The 16354-nt window shown below is 31.4% G+C and overlaps 2 protein-coding genes across 6 annotated transcripts in view; one reads left to right on the forward strand and one right to left on the reverse strand.

Annotated features, from left to right (window-relative positions):
• The window catches only part of LOC126889445 (putative fatty acyl-CoA reductase CG8306), an 84254-nt gene extending 75361 nt beyond the window's left edge, over positions 1–8893 (forward strand). The window contains exon 9 of the mRNA XM_050657760.1: positions 8706–8893. Within this exon, the coding sequence (XP_050513717.1) occupies positions 8706–8832 (127 nt within the window). The 3' untranslated portion in view covers positions 8833–8893. The remainder of the gene's footprint in view (positions 1–8705) is intronic.
• Positions 1–16354, reverse strand: part of LOC126889443 (putative fatty acyl-CoA reductase CG5065) — a 268588-nt gene that overhangs the window by 167349 nt on the left and 84885 nt on the right. The gene's annotated exons all lie outside the window — the stretch shown is intronic.

A 16354-nucleotide genomic window follows, 5' to 3' on the forward strand; every position in this document is an offset into this window, starting at 1 on the left:
GTCTCCACAATTACTAAATATACAGCAATCGCCACCCTACTAGATACATGGGTAGGTACCTAGTTGCTATGCTCATGGGCTAATCCGGTCCATTCTCAGATGTGACTTTCATCCCTGTCATGTTACTGCCAAGAAACTATTCAAAATAATTGTTTATCCATACAAAAAATACATTAATTAATAGTATCGTTACTCTGCTTTAAAATAATTTTATTCAAGCACCAAGAATATTACAATACTTTAAAACTTTTACAACTTTAACAAAATGACAACTATAAACGTCAAAATTAGATGAGCTGTATTTAATAGATACAGCTGATCTATTATTTGTTGACTTTCTATGTTAATATTTTTTTTTCTCTGATTCTGGCCTTGGTTTAGAACTACAACCTTTAGCCACGTAACTGTATAACTTATCACTAACTCAGTTGTAATGTGTAGTGTGTGTGTTGAGTAAGTGTCTTGTTACTTTGCAAAGTCGACGTCATTGTCTTTGCAAAGAGACGCTAATTGTATCCGAACGTCTGCGGTCCCTCCGGTGAGTACCGATCCCACAAGGACAGAAACTATTTTCATTTATTAATTTATAATAAAAAATTATTCCTGACCCTGGTGGGATTCGAACTCACCACCATTCGGAACTTTCGATCCAAAGGTTAGGCGCTCTTACCACTGAGCCACAGAGGGGAATATGTTAATATTTAGTTTCTATACATTTTCTGACGTTTAAAACGTCACTAGACATAAAAATAAACATTACAACAAGGGAAGGGTCCAGGACTGTAATACCTCAATGTTCCTATGGTTCCTGTACTATAGTGGTTCTGAACTATAGTGGTACTATACAGTGATGAGCGCGCTAATAACCGGCAAAATAGCACAAAAGATGGAAAACGTATTAAATTGTGAGATAAAAAGACATGGAACTAGTGGAGCTGGGAAATTTAGCGATATGAACTTCTAAATTTAGATTATATTGATTGTTTCCCACCTTTAGACGTATCGGACGAGTTTGGCAACTGCCACTGTCACAGTGATAGTTTTATTAGTTGACATATGGTTCTTTTCATAAGCATTTTTCAGTGGGTCACAAATGATAATGGTATTTTCTTTTATTTGTATAGTCTTATAAATTGTACAGATTAAATTTTTTTATATAAATAATATAATATTATTTAATATTATATTCTTAGCGCCATCTATTGACTACTAGATTAAATGTTATAAATGTTATAAATGTCACCGGCGAAATGAAATCAGCGACGGGCGTTTTTTTTCTGTCACATACAATTTAATGCGTTAGAGAAATCGAAAAACTGTGACGCACTGAAAAATGTTCATGAAAAGAACCATACTTTTCTGATACGTGTAAAGGTTGAAACGATCAATAGGGCTTTTCATCGATTGTCATTTGTTTCGAGCTTCTGTCATATGTTGTATAATCTGTGTATAATATTAATATACACGGATTATACGACATATGACACCAGCTCGAAACAATTAACTGTGAATGAAAAGCCCTATATAATGTAAATTTAGAGGTTAATATCGCTAAATTTCCCACCTCCACTAGTTTCATTTCTTTTTATCTCACAACTTTTTTAAATTTTGTGCCGGGGAGTGTATATGTGATAAAGTTTTTACCTTGCTATATTTTCTTTACCTGAATTGTTTTTTATTTTTTTTGCACAAAAACCAAAATGACAAGAAAGTTTATTTCCGTGTATTTAACTTTAGTTTTTTTGCAATTTTTGATTGTTTTTAATTTGATTTGATTTTTAACATAAATTTGATAGGTTTTTTTGAGTACTTTGACACGTGTATAGTAAGTATATTTTATAAAATGCCTCGTTTTCCCGTTATTTAAGCATGAATAATTAGATTTGAGTACTCGCCGAAATAAAATACACATTAAATTTCCTAAATACAATAAAGGTTTTCATAGTAAGAAATTTATTGGGTTTTTTATTAGCTTCAATTTTGGTAATAATATCTTTTTGTAAAATCTTACAGTTTTTATGAAAAACCGCTGCTTTAAAACATGCATTTTTCACGAAAAATTAAAATCTTTTATCTTTAATAACTCAAAAAGTCTTGATTTATGTTAATAACTTGATATAACAAATTTTACTTAAAATTTGTCCCTCTATCAATTTGTGGGGTAATTTTTAATAAAATAATTTTCACCCACCACAAGGGGTGCCATTCACCCCTTGTGACGAAGGTGACCTTTACAGGGTAAAAACGAAAATTGGCACCATGCCACTTTTATTTCTTGAGATATCCTCTAACTACCTATAGACCGGGCAGTATCGTCGCCCCCGCTAGCCAAATTATTCCGATTCGATTTTTTTGCACAAACTTACTCAAAAAGAGGTCCTTATAACATATCCACAGGGTGCCGGGAAGTGGCGTGGTCGAAAAATTGTTCAAACAATTTTTTTTTAAACAAATTCACAAAAATAATTTTTTCATTTCGAATAATTTTTTTTAGATAATTTGGCTTATTCTGAGCAAAAAAGATATCTTGTCATTTTTTTCTATAATTGATTGTTGTCGAGTTATATGCGATTACAAATTTGAAAAATGCGAAAATGGCCATTTTCAACGCTTAATAACTTGATTAAAAATTATTATTATGAAAGTCATAAAGTGACCAAATCAAGTTTCAAACCCCTTCTTCAAGGTTCTGAAGAGATTTTTATCATTATTTTATTACAAAGCTGTTATTTTTAATTATTAACAATTAGCGCTATCGTCCAGGAAATATCGTCGCCCCCAATGAAATTATTCCGATTCCATTTTTTTGCAGAAACTTACTTAAAACGAGGTCCTTATAACATATCCACAGGGTGCCGGGCGGTGCCGTGGTGGAAAAATTGTTTAAACAACTTTTTTTTAAACAAATTCACAAAAAAAATTTTTTACTTCGAACAATTTTTTTTTAGATAATTTAAGATATTCTGAGCAAAAAAGGTCTCTTGTGATTTTTTTCTAAAATTGATTGTTGTCGAGTTATACGCGATTTAAAATTTGAAAAATGTGAAAATTGCCATATAACTCGACAACAATCAATTCTAGAGAAAAATCACAAAAGACCTTTTTTGCTCAGAATAACCCAAATTATCTAAAAAAAATCGTTCGCCATAAAAAAATATTTTTGTGAATTTGTTTAAAAAAAATTGTTTCATCAATTTTTCGACCACGGCACCGCCCGGCACCCTGTGGATATGTTATAAGGACCTCGTTATGAGTAAGTTTCTGCAAAAAAATGGAATCGGAATAATTTCACTAACGGGAGAGAAGATACATCATGGACTATAGCGCTAATTGTTAATAATTAAAAATAACAGCTTTGTAATAAAATCATGACAAAAATCTCTTCAGGACCTTGAAGCAGGGTTTTAAAACTTGATTTGGTCACTTTTTGAATTTCATAATAATAATTTTTAATCGAGGTATTAAGCCTTGAAAATGGCCATTTTCGCATTTTTCAAATTTTTAATCGCATATAACTCGACAACAATCAATTTTAGAACAAAATGACTGGAGACCTTTTTCGCTCAGAATAAGCCAAATTATCTAAAAAAATTGTTCGAAATAAAAAAATTATTTTTGTGAATTTGTTTAAAAAAAAATTGTTTAAATAATTTTTCGACCACGGCACCGCCCGGCACCCTGTGGATATGTTATAAGGACCTCTTTTTAAGTAAGTTTGTACAAAAAAATCGAATCGGAATAATTTCGCTAGCTGGGGCGACGATACTGCCCGGTCTACTACCAATTTTCATGAAAGTCGATGGAGGTTCAACGAAATCGGAGGTGAAAACCTTCAGTGACCGCACTCTTAGAAATCTAAAAAAATGCATACTTTCGCGGTTTTTTTAAGACTTATAGTTGTAATGCTTCTTCGAATTTGCAAATCTGATTTGTAGAAACTGTAGGCGATTGGCACACCCCTAATTTGAGGCTTAGAAATAAAAAAAGCGACCATGATAGGTGAATGGCAAATTTTGGCCACTTTTTATGTTTTGAGGTCGTTGAAGTTTGCAGTCTTATGAAGTTTATTTTTATCTAGAATTGGTGAAACATGTCCAAAAATCAAATTTTATACAAAAATGCAAAAAAATTGATCATTTTTCAGATTTAACTCGCTGTATCTTTGGTCGCTGTAAATATTTCCTTTTGAATGATTCACTCTATCATCTTTGCAGTACTTAGATAACAATGAGTTAAAAATGTTTAAACAAATTAAAAGAGGAGTTGTTAATTTTTAAACATTTTGTCATCAGATTTCGTTAGCTTCATGTTTACTTAAGTTAAGTGACAAACTTTTTAGTTTAAATTTTAACGAACACAGCATTGAAACAGAAGTCATGAAGAAGTTTACTGGAAAATTTCAAAATATGCAATAGGAAAAAAAATTAAGTATGTAACTTTAGAGTTTCAATTGATCTCCCTTTTTGTGTAGCGGTCAAACGATTCCAATACACCATTCTTCCGGGATTTGTTCCTCATTCCAGGCTCTCAGTATTATTTTATATATTTGATTAGTCAGGGTAGCACCTCCATATTTAATAAGGTCCGCGGATATGCCATCACTTCCTGGAGATTTATTATTTTTTAGGTGTTTTATTGCATCCCGTACTTCTTGAATTGATGGAGGCTCTAATGGTGTATTGTTCGTTGCTCTTGGGTTTGGTTGATTTGGATCTTCTACTTCGATGGTAAGTAGTTCTTTATAGTGTTCCACCCACCTTTTCAATATTTCTTCTTTTGTATTGAGTATGTGTCCCTCCTTATCCTTACACAGTCTTAGCCTTGGTTTGAATTCCTTTCTTACATTATTCAGAGTTTTATAGAATTTTCCTGTTTGATTTTCCTGTTTTAATGCCTCAAGTTCTTCCAGTATTCTATTTTCATAAATTCTCTTTTTTCTTCTATGAATGCACTTCTCTTCTCTTCTAAGGTCTTTATATTTTTGTTGTTTTCTCGGGTTCTTCTTTGCTGCATCTGTTTATATGCATCGTTCTTTCTTCTTGTAATGTCCTCACACTCAGCATCGAACCAGTCATTGATAGGAAAAACTGCTGCAGAAATATTTTTGTTCGTACAAGGGAAAAAATGTGTGTGGACATGATGTCTGTCCATGCGTAGAATTTAAGTTAGAATGTTGTGATATCTGTAATTGTAATTATTCCTGCCATAAAAAACTTGAAACACAAGATGTAGAAGTAATAAACGATGTTGTTGAAAAATAAAATCAAATTCAATTCTCTATTCAGTAATATTAACATTGACATAATTATTTATACAGGGTGTACAAGAAAAAATATTTTGAATTAAATTAATTGACACAAAAAGAAGAATGTATGCAATTTATTTAACTCAAAATACATTTTACTATTGACAGAAAACAGAGAAAAATGTTTGTTGACAAATTTTTCAAAAATTGACAAAATTTTCGACAAAATTTAGTTGACAAAATTTTCGCTTAAATTCAATATTCAACCTACAAAGATGCAGATGGGTGGCAGCTTGAACATTGAAATTAAGCGAAAACAATGTTTATTTATTAAAAAACTTTTTTTTCTGTTTTGTGATGGCAGTAGACTTTATTTTGAATTAAATAAATTACATACTTTTTTCTTTTTTGTGTCAATTAATTTAATTAAAATATTTTTTGGACACCCTGTATAAATAATTATGTTAATGTTTATACAGGGTGTTTCATTGGGAAACGGAAATACTTTAATGGTGGATAGAGGTCACCGAGGCCGTTTTAGGTATACTAAATTTTTTACCCTACCGACTTTTATAACCGAGTTACAGGGTGTTTTATCGATTTTGTCAATTTTTTTCCTAAGCCATAACTTTAGAACTACCCTGTATATTTTTTTGATTTTTGGTACACATGTGTCTCATCGAAAACCCAAACGACCGACATACTGAAAAATCCAGGTCCGGATTAACAGAAAATTATAAAGTAATTGTGACCTTAAAACAACACCCTGTATATTGAAATTCTGAAAACCTGTTTGCATATTTGAAAAGAGAACAAAAAACTGAGTCTAATCGTTCGCTTCAATTTTTCGGCCAGACAATTTTATGACTTTAATTTTGAAATTATATTGAATTTTTCAAGAACTCTGACATTAAAAAGCAGGTATTATTAACTTTTAATTATAAATTATTAAAGCTATTGAATAAATACTCATTTTAAAATTAATCAATACTTATTTACCACATTGGAACGACCCAATTATTAATCACAAGAAAAATTCAGGTCCGGATTAGCAAAAAACATAAAGTAAGTGTGATCTTGAAACAATACCCTGTATATTGAAATTTTCAAAATTTGTTTACACATTTGAAAAGACTTGAAAAGATTTGCTTTGGTTTTTTGTGAAGAAAATTTAATGACTTTAATTTTGAAATTAAATATATTGATACTTTTAAGCACACTGAAATTAAAAAGCAGATTTTTAAAGCACTTTTAACAATAAATTATTAAAATTATTAAATAGATACCCATTTTAAAAATAATCAATACTTATTTACGACATTCGAACGACCCACTTACAAATCACAACAAAAATCCAGGTCCGGATTAACAAAACAATATAAAGTAATTGTAACCTTGAAACAACACCCTGTATATTGAAATTTTCAAAATCCGTTTGCACATAGGTATGAAAAGAGCACAAAAACTGAGTTTAATCGTTCGCTTCAATTTTTTGGCCAGACAATTTAATGAATTTAATTTTGAAATTATGTCGAAATTTTCTTAAAATTGTCTGCAAAAAAAATTAAAGCGGGACATTAAACTTAGTTTTTCGTGCTCTCTTCAGGCGTGCAAACGTATTTTAAAAATCAATATACAGGGTGTTTTTTCCAGGTCACAATTACTTTGTATTTTGTTGTTAATACGGACCTGGATTTTTCTTGTGATTAGTAAGTGAGTCCTTCTAACGCAGTAAATAATAACTGATTATTTTTAAAATTAGTATTTATTCATTAACTTGAATGATTTATTATTAAAAGTGCTTTAAAAACCTGCTCATTAATTTCAGGGTTCTTAAAAATTTGAATATATTTAATTTCAAAATTAAAGTTAATAAATTTTTGTACAAAAAATCAAAGTGAATCGATAAACTCATATTTTTGTGGTCTTTTCAAATGTGCAAAGAAATTTTGAAAATGTCAATATACAGGGTGTTGTTTCAAGGTCACAATCACTTTATGTTTTTTTGTTAATCCGGACCTGGATTTTTCTTGTGATTAATAACTGGGTCTTTCCAATGTGGTAAATAAGTATTGGTTCATTTTAAAATGAGTATTTATTCAATACCTTTAATAATTTATAATTAAAAGTTAATAATACCTGCTTTTTAATGTTGAGTTCTTAAAAAATTCAATATAATTTCAAATTTATAAGTCAAAAAATTGTCTGGCCAAAAAATCGAAGTGAACCATTAGACTTAGTTTTTTGTGCTCTTTTCAAATATGCGAACAGATTTTCAAAATTTCAATATACAGGGTGTTGTTTTAAGGTCACAATTACTTTATAATTTTTTGTTAATCCAGACCTGGATTTTTCTTGTGATTAGTATTTCGGTCGTTTGGGTTTTGAATGAGACCTATGTGTACCAAATTTTAAAAAAATATACAGGGTGGATCTAAAGTTATGGCTTAGGAAAGAAATGAGCAAAATCGATAAAACACCCTGTAACTCGGATATAAAAGTCGGTAGGGCAAAAAATTTAGTATACTTAAAACGGCCTCGGTAACCTCTATCCACCATTAAAGTATTTCCGTTTCCCAATGAAACACCCTGTATTATTGAATAGAGAATTAAATAACCTTTTAAATGAGCTAGCACACGATTCTTATTCCCTATTTAAAAATAAGGGGTGGGGGAAGTGGAAGGGAGGGGGTTGACAAATGACAAATGTATGTACCGTAAAAATGTGTTCCCCTTAGATCAAAAATAGACCTGTTTCGTAATTTCCTTAAAATCTAATAAATACTGCCAAATATCGGGATGGACTGTTTTCTTTGGCCCACTCTGTAGATAGAGCCATGAGTTTCGATTTGCCGCGTTACCGAGCGTTTTGCACGCCACGCACGCAACGGGCGTGCGGCTGATGCCGATCTCTAAACTTACAAATTTTTTACCTATTGCATATTTTGAAATTTTCCAGAAAACTTCTTCATGACTTATGTTTTAATACTGTGTTAGTTAAAATTATAAACTAAAAAGTTTGTCACTCAACTTTTTTAAGTAAACATGAAACTAACGAAATCTGACGACAAAATGTTAAAACATGAACAACTCCTCTTTTAATTTGTTTAAACATTTCTGACAAATCTCATTGTTATCTAAATACTTCAAAGATGATAGAGTAAACTATTCAAAAGGAAATACTTAGAGCCACCAAAGGTACAGCGAGTTAAAGTTGAAAAATCATTAAAATTTATTTTTTGCATTTGTGCATAACATTTGATTTTTCAACATGTTCCACCAAATATAGATAAAAATAAACTTCATATTCAGATTCAGCGACCTCGAAAACATAAAGAATGACCAAAATTGGTCAGTCACCTGAAAGTTGATTTTCGTGGTCGGTATAACGTCATTTTTGGGGTTGCTGCCGCTCGCCTACTGTGCCTCTATTTGTAAAATAATAATTGATTATTTTTAGTTACTGGATTGCACATGTGACCTTAAAGACTGTGTTCTATGGCTTATTGGTATGGATTATGTTTTTCAAACTGGATATTCTTACTGTATTGTCCAACAGATTTCTTAAATATTTTGAAAGCTTATAATTAAATACAGAAAATATCAAAAATTTTTAACTGTTTATTTAAATAAAGATTTTGGGTAAAATATTTGTTATTATTAGATTCCTTTGATAGATATGAATGCCAAGCTGAGAAATGAGCCGATTTATTTATGCAGAATCTTTTGGTAAGCATAGTTTGCATGATAGTACCAGCGAGAACGGTATAAGAGTGGCACAGTTTTCAATGGCAAATAAACTCCGAGTAGTTAGTACGTGTTTCTTCCATAAAAATATTTCTAAAAGAACCTGGATGACACCTGGTACTAATAAATTTAATCAAATTGATCATATAATAATATCTAAGCGCAGAAGTGTAACCAGGATGATCCTAAGGGGGAGGGGGAGGTTACAACTACTTGATGGTCTCTGGGGGTTATGGAATAATAATGGTGTTAAGCGTTAGAGCTCAAAGTACAGTGCCGGCAAAAAAAATCTTTACATTGCCAAATAAATCACCAAATTTGAAGACAATTTACATACGTTCTGTCTGCGCTTGGAGGGGAGGGTAGGGGAGGGGGATAGCGTACTTGCGACGGCAATTATCTGTAGTTTACGGACCGCTTGGTTTATTTAGGGTATTCTGCGCGTTTGCACTGTAAACAGTTAGCTTTGTGTGGGTAGTCAGTGTTAAACATCTTCTCATTTACTGCGTAAAGTTTGAGATCGTCAAATTCTAAATTGAATTGACAAATATGGGTCGAAAAAGACTCACAAAAAAGGAGAAGTGTCGTGCTTTAACATTACTGGAGAAATTAGACTCTGTAATTACCGTAGCACGTGATATTGGTGCTTCAAGAGGTGCTATTTATCAACTGAAACGTTCGGCTGCAACGTTTCAGTTGATAAATAGCCCCTCTTGAAGCACCAATATCACGTGCTACAGTAATTACAGAGTCACCTTTCTCTAGCAATGTTAGAGCACGAACCTTCTCCTCTTTTGTGAGTCTCTTTCGACCCATATTTGTCAATTCAATTTAGAATTTGACGATCTCAAACTTTACGGGGTAAATGAGAAAAAGTTTAACACTGACTACCCCCTCAAAGCCAACTGTTTACAGTGCAAACGCGCAGAATACCCTAAATAAGCCAAGTGGTCCGCAAACTACAGATAATTGCCGTCGCAAGTACGCTATCCCCCTCCCCTACCCTCCCCACCAAGCGCAAACAGAACGCATGCAAATCGTCTTCAAATTTGGTGATTTATTCGGCAATGTAAAGATTTTTTTTGCCGGCACTGTACATCCAAATAAGGGGGCGTTAAAACCCCCAACCCCCCCGGTTACGCCTATGTCTAAGCGGTGGGCAACCAAAGTAATATTATTAAATGAAAGAGGAACAAAACAACATTGAAGAAGAATGGAGTGTCATCCAGGGGCGTAATTTGAAATTTTGATTGGGGAGGGCAAGCAGTATACAGGGTGTAACAAAAATACAGGTCATAAATTTAATCACATATTCTGGGACCAAAAATAGTTCGATTGAACCTAACTTACCTTAGTACAAATGTGCACATAAAAAAGTTACAGCCCTTTAAATTTACAAAATGAAAATCGATTTTTTCCAATATATCAAAAACTATTAGAGATTTTTTATTGAAAATGGACATGTGGCATTCTTATGGCAGTAGAATCTTAAGAAAAAATTATAGTGAAATTTGGACACCCTATAAAAATGTTATGGGGGTTTTGTTCCTTTAAACCCCCCCAAACTTTTGTGTACGTTCCAATTAAATTATTATTGTAGTACTATTAGTTAAAAACACTGTTTTTAAGACTTTTTTGTCTCTTAGTACTTTTTCGAAAAGTCAGTTTTTATTGCGATATTTTGAATATTTATTTATGATTTACATTTTTGGGTATATTTTGAACCATATTAAAAAAGAAGCCACATCTCGATAAAAGGTGCCTTCTCGAAAAAATACAAAGAGGCAAAAAAGTTTTAAAAACACTGTTTTAACTAATGGTACCGCAGTAATATTTTAATTGGAATGTACACAAACATTTGGGGGGTTTAAAAGAACAAAACCCCCATAAAATCGTTATGTAAACATGTTAAAAATAAGCCTCAACTCGATAAAAATTGCCTTATCGAAAAAATACTAGGAGGCAAAAAAGTTTTAAAAATATTGAGTTTAACTAATGGTACTATAATAATAATTTAATTAAGACGTACACAAAAGTTTAGGGGGTTTAAGGGAACAAAACGCCCATAAATTTTTTATGGGGTGCACAAATTTCACTATAATTTTTATTTAAGATGTTCCTGCCATAAGAATGCAACATGTCTATTTTCAATAAAAAATCTCCAATAGTTTTCGATATATTCGAAAAAATCGATTTTCATTTTGTAACTTAAAAGGGCTGTAACCTTTTTTGTGTGCATATTTGTACTAAGGTAAGTTAGGTTTATTCGAACTATTTTTGGTCCCAGAATATGTGATTTAATTTATGACCTGTATTTTTGTTACACCCTGTATATACAATACATTATATATTATGATCTAATGATGAAAACTGATGTGTTTTTTGTAAATTTCAGTCATTTTCAGGACCAGGGGGCAAATGCCCCACCCCCTGACCCTATCAAATGACGCCCCTGGTCATCTAGACGAAAATTACGAATACAGCAAAGGAAACATTAGGTGAAACCTCAAGCAAAAGAAACGAGGAATGGTTTGAACAAGATTTCCAACAAGTAATAAATAGTAAAAATATAGCTATAGACAAAAATGTCTACAAAGCAATTCCCGATTGAATAGAAGGGCATATGAAGAACTGAGAAAAGATGGAAAGAAAATATGTAAAAGGAACAAGAGAGAAATGTTGAATAGAAAAATACAACAAATTACAGATTATAATAACAAAAGAGAGACTAGAAAATTTTACAAGGAAACCAAACAATACACACAAGGATACATGACAAGAACAACAGTTTGCAAAGACAAAAATGGGGAAATTATCAGCGAGAAAGAGAAACTAATGAAAAGGTGGAAGAAGCACTTTCAAGGGCTCTTAAAATCAGAAAAAGAACAAAACCAAGATGAAGAAATAATTTGCCACGCCACACAGCAGAACAACTATTTGAGCTACCAACATTGGAAGAAACTATAAAAGTCATAAAACATTTAAAAAATAACAAAGCACCTGGTAGGTTTAATATTATAGAAATAATATATTTTTTATTTTGTTTTAAAGTTTTGCTTCAAGTCACATGTTACATGTTACAAAAGAGGTTATCTTATGTCTGGTTACACGAAGTCGGCTATAGTTGTCATATGATTAGACCATAAAGTAGTTCTAACGTCATATGAAACACCTGGAACAGATGGAATAACTGCACAACTGATAAATAATTGTAGATATGCGCATATCCATAAACTAATCTACCGCATACTATGGACACTAGAAGTCATCCCAGAAAATTGAAAAGTAGGTAGGTATCCTACTTCCTATGTACAAGGAGGGAGACAAACGACTTTGCGAAAATTATAGGGGCATAACAGGTTTAAATGTCGTCTATAAGATACAGTTGAACCCGCTTATTGGAATAGCCTTCGTGCCAAGCAAAGGTATTCCTATAACCGGGATATTCTAATAACCGATCATTGGTTGCTGGTATAAACGTTTCGGGACCTCAAATTTCTATTCCTTAAACCGGCATATTCCTTTACCCGGTATTCTAATAAGCTGGTTCGACTGTATTATCAGGAATTATATACAGCCGCCTGGAATTTTTTCGGAAGAAATGATTGGTGAATTCCAATGCGGTTTCAGACCAAAGAGGTCAACTACAAAATACATATGTATGTTAAGAGGTTTATGAAAAATGTGTTGAATATAACATACCAATTTACAACTTGTATATCGATTTCAAACAGGCGTTTGATGGAATAGATAGACAAAATATGTTGAAGCAACTATCTATGTTAAGAATACCCAATAACTTATTTAAACTTATACGAATGACTTTGAAGGGTTCCAAAGCCGTGGTGAGAATAGATAGAGATATGACAGAGGCATTTGATATTGAAAATGGAGTTAGGTAAGATGATACCTTATCAACAATACTTTTTAATCTAACTTTGGAAGCTCTTGTTAGAAAATTGGATATGAACGGCTGTATATACAGAGTGGGCTAAATAAAAGTGTCCACTTCGAAATTTGGCAGTATTTATTAGATTTTAAGAAAATGACGAAACAGGTCGATTTTTGATCTAAGGGGGACACATTTTTACGGTACACAAATCTGACATTTGTCAACCACCTCCCTTCCACATTCCCCACCCCTTATTTTTAAATAGAGAATAGGGGTCGTGTACTAGCTCATTTGAAAGGTTATTTAATTCTCTATTCAGTAATATTAATATTAGCATAATTTTTTGTACAGGGTGTCCAAGAAAAATTATTTTAAATTAAATTAATTGACACAAAAAGAAGAATGTAATTTATTTAACTCAAAATACATTATTTCTGACAGAAAACAGAAAAAAAAATGTTTATTTGATAAATTAATATTGTTTGTCGCTTAAATTCAATATTCAACCTACCAAGAGGCAGATGGGTGGCGGCTTGAACATTGAAATTAAGCAAAAAGCAATGTTTATTTTTTAACAAACATTTTTTTCTGTTTTGTGACAGCAGTAGAATGTATTTTGAATTAAATAAATTACATACATTCTTCTTTTTGTGTCAATTAATTTAATTTAATAAAAATTTTTCTTGGACACCCTGTATAAAAAATTATGTTAATGTTTATATTACTGAATGGAGAATTGAATAACCTTTCAAATGAGCTAGCACACAACCCCTATTCCCTATTTAAAAATAAGGGGTGGGGGATGTGGAAGGGAGGGGTTGACAAATGACAGATGTGTGTACCGTAAAAATATGTCCCCCTTAGATCAAAAATCGACCTGTTTCGTCATTTTCTTAAAATCTAATAGATACTGCCAAATTTCGAGGTGGACACTTTTATTTGGCCCACTCTGTATATACAGGGTGGTTCATCTTATTCGCCTCGTTGTCTGTACGGAAAACCACTTGATATTTTAAAAAAATTTCTTCACAAAAATATACAGGGATATTAATACTACAATCTAAAAATAATGTGAATTATACAGGGTGCTCCAAAAAAGACTGGTATATCAAAGTTATATTTTTTCTTATGGAATGCCCTATATCTGATGACATTATTGAATTGACCTTGAAAAATAAGCTATACTTTCATAAGGGTTCCCTATACCTAAATACAGGGTATTTTGATTTATTTTGATTTTTATAAAAATGTAAGGTTTTAGAAAAAAATTAATATCTACGAATCTAAGAATCAGTAACAAATTCTTTCTTGGATCTTAATAATTGACTATTTACAATACTTAGCAGATGCTTATAGTAACAAAGTTTCTTACAGGGTGGTCAAAATATGAGATTTTTCGATTAACAAATTCAAGCTGTAATAACTTACTTATTTTAAATGAAACACCCTGTATCTTGCTAGTCTATCGCGTGGAAAATATACTTAGATTTCAATTTGTATTAGGGTTTCCTATACCTATCTTTTTACAGGGTGGTCAAAATATTAGATTGTTCTATTAACAAATTCAAGCTGTAATAACTTAACTATTAATGGAACACCCTGTATCCTACTAGTCTGTCGCGTATAAAATTTATTTTTTCTATGGATGGTATACAATGTGCAACTTCTCTCACTACTTACATACATTCAAAACGAACAATTTCTCAGGCTGTGAGAAAAGTCGGCCATTGCAGTGAGAAATATTTTTTCTCACGGGTTCCATACGTAGAATCGCGGTTTCCATGGTAACATGCACAATACAAACACAAATATTATGTCAAATAAAATGTGTCAAATTAAAACTTACTAAAAATTACCTTTCAAAACTGTTCAAATATATCTGGTAACTATAATTTTAAATAAATAAAAGTATATAAATATCAAGAATATTAAATACCTACTAATGTGTATAATATTTATTTTATTTCCATTTTGGCATACAATCTACATAAAAGCACCTAAATTATTTAATTTTGAAGTTTGAACTCTTGACAAAAACGCATCCATAGAAAAAGTACAGTGTACAGCACGTGAGAAAACGACATATTTCTCCCTCGCTTGATTTGCGGCACTCGCCTCGTGCCTCGGCTCGTGCCAACAAACTTCTACGCTCGTGAGAAATATGTCTTTTTTCTCTCTTGTACAATATACTATATCTTTCAATTTTTATTAGGGTTTCCTATACCTATCTCCCTTCATTTGTTAAATATTTAAATATTTCCTAATCTGTAAACTTTAAAAATTAGAATTAAGTAAATATGTCGTGGTTATGTACAACACATCACCAACACCGGCAATATACTTAAATGTCTTAGACAAAATACTGTCATTAATAAAATTTTCATTGTTATCATGTAATCACACAGAGTGTTGTATTATTTTAGTTGATTTTGGCCTACATGAGACATTGAATAATATGTTTATATTAAACTGCATACCCTATATTAGATACCGTATTCTGGAAGATATTTAAATTATATTTCATTCAGTATGAGTATTTTCCATATCTTAAACCAACTGTTATTAAGTAAATTACTTTTTGTTTGAATCTTTGAATCGCAATTACAAACAATTAAATGCAATGGTTACTATGACGAAAACGAGCCTATTGTACAAAAATATGTAAAAAGGGTATTTACAGAATAAATGGGAATTTATATTTACAGAATAACATGTGTATTGAGAATGTTTACATGGAATTGAAGAGATTTTAAATATCTTCCATTATAAAGAATAGAATATCGAGTATGTCCTTTAAAATAAGAACACTCTGTGTGATTAAATGATACAAATGTGAATTTTATTAACGAAAGTATCTTGACTAAGATATTTAAGTATATTTCCGGTGTTGGTGATGTGTTGTACATAACCACGACATAGGTAACTACTTAATTCTAATTTTTAAAGCTTACAAATTAGGAAATCTTTAAATATTTAAAAAAAGAAGGGAGATAGGTATAGGAAACCCTAATAAGAATTGAAAGCTAAGTAAATTTTCTACGCGGTAGATTAGTAAGATACAGGGTGTTTCATTTAAAATAAGTAAGTTATTACAGCTTGAATTTGTTAATAGAACAATCTAATATCTTGACCACCCTGTAAAAGATAGGTATAGGAAACCCTAATATAAATTGAAATCTATGTAAATTTTCTACGCGATAGACTAGTAAGATACAGGGTGTTCTATTTAAAATAAGTAAGTTATTACAGCTTGAATTTGTTAATAGAACAATCTCATATTTTTACCACCCTGTAAGAAATTTTGTTGAAGTAAGCTTCTGTTTAAGTATGATAAATAGCTTATTATTAAGATCCAAGAAAGAATTTGTTACTGATTCTTAGATTCGTAGATATTTATTTTTTTCTAAAACCTTACATTTTCATAAAAATCGAAATAAATCAAAACACCCTATATTTAGGTATAGGGAACC

Source organism: Diabrotica virgifera, chromosome 8, assembly GCF_917563875.1.
Source record: "Diabrotica virgifera virgifera chromosome 8, PGI_DIABVI_V3a".
Taxonomy (NCBI): domain Eukaryota; kingdom Metazoa; phylum Arthropoda; class Insecta; order Coleoptera; family Chrysomelidae; genus Diabrotica; species Diabrotica virgifera.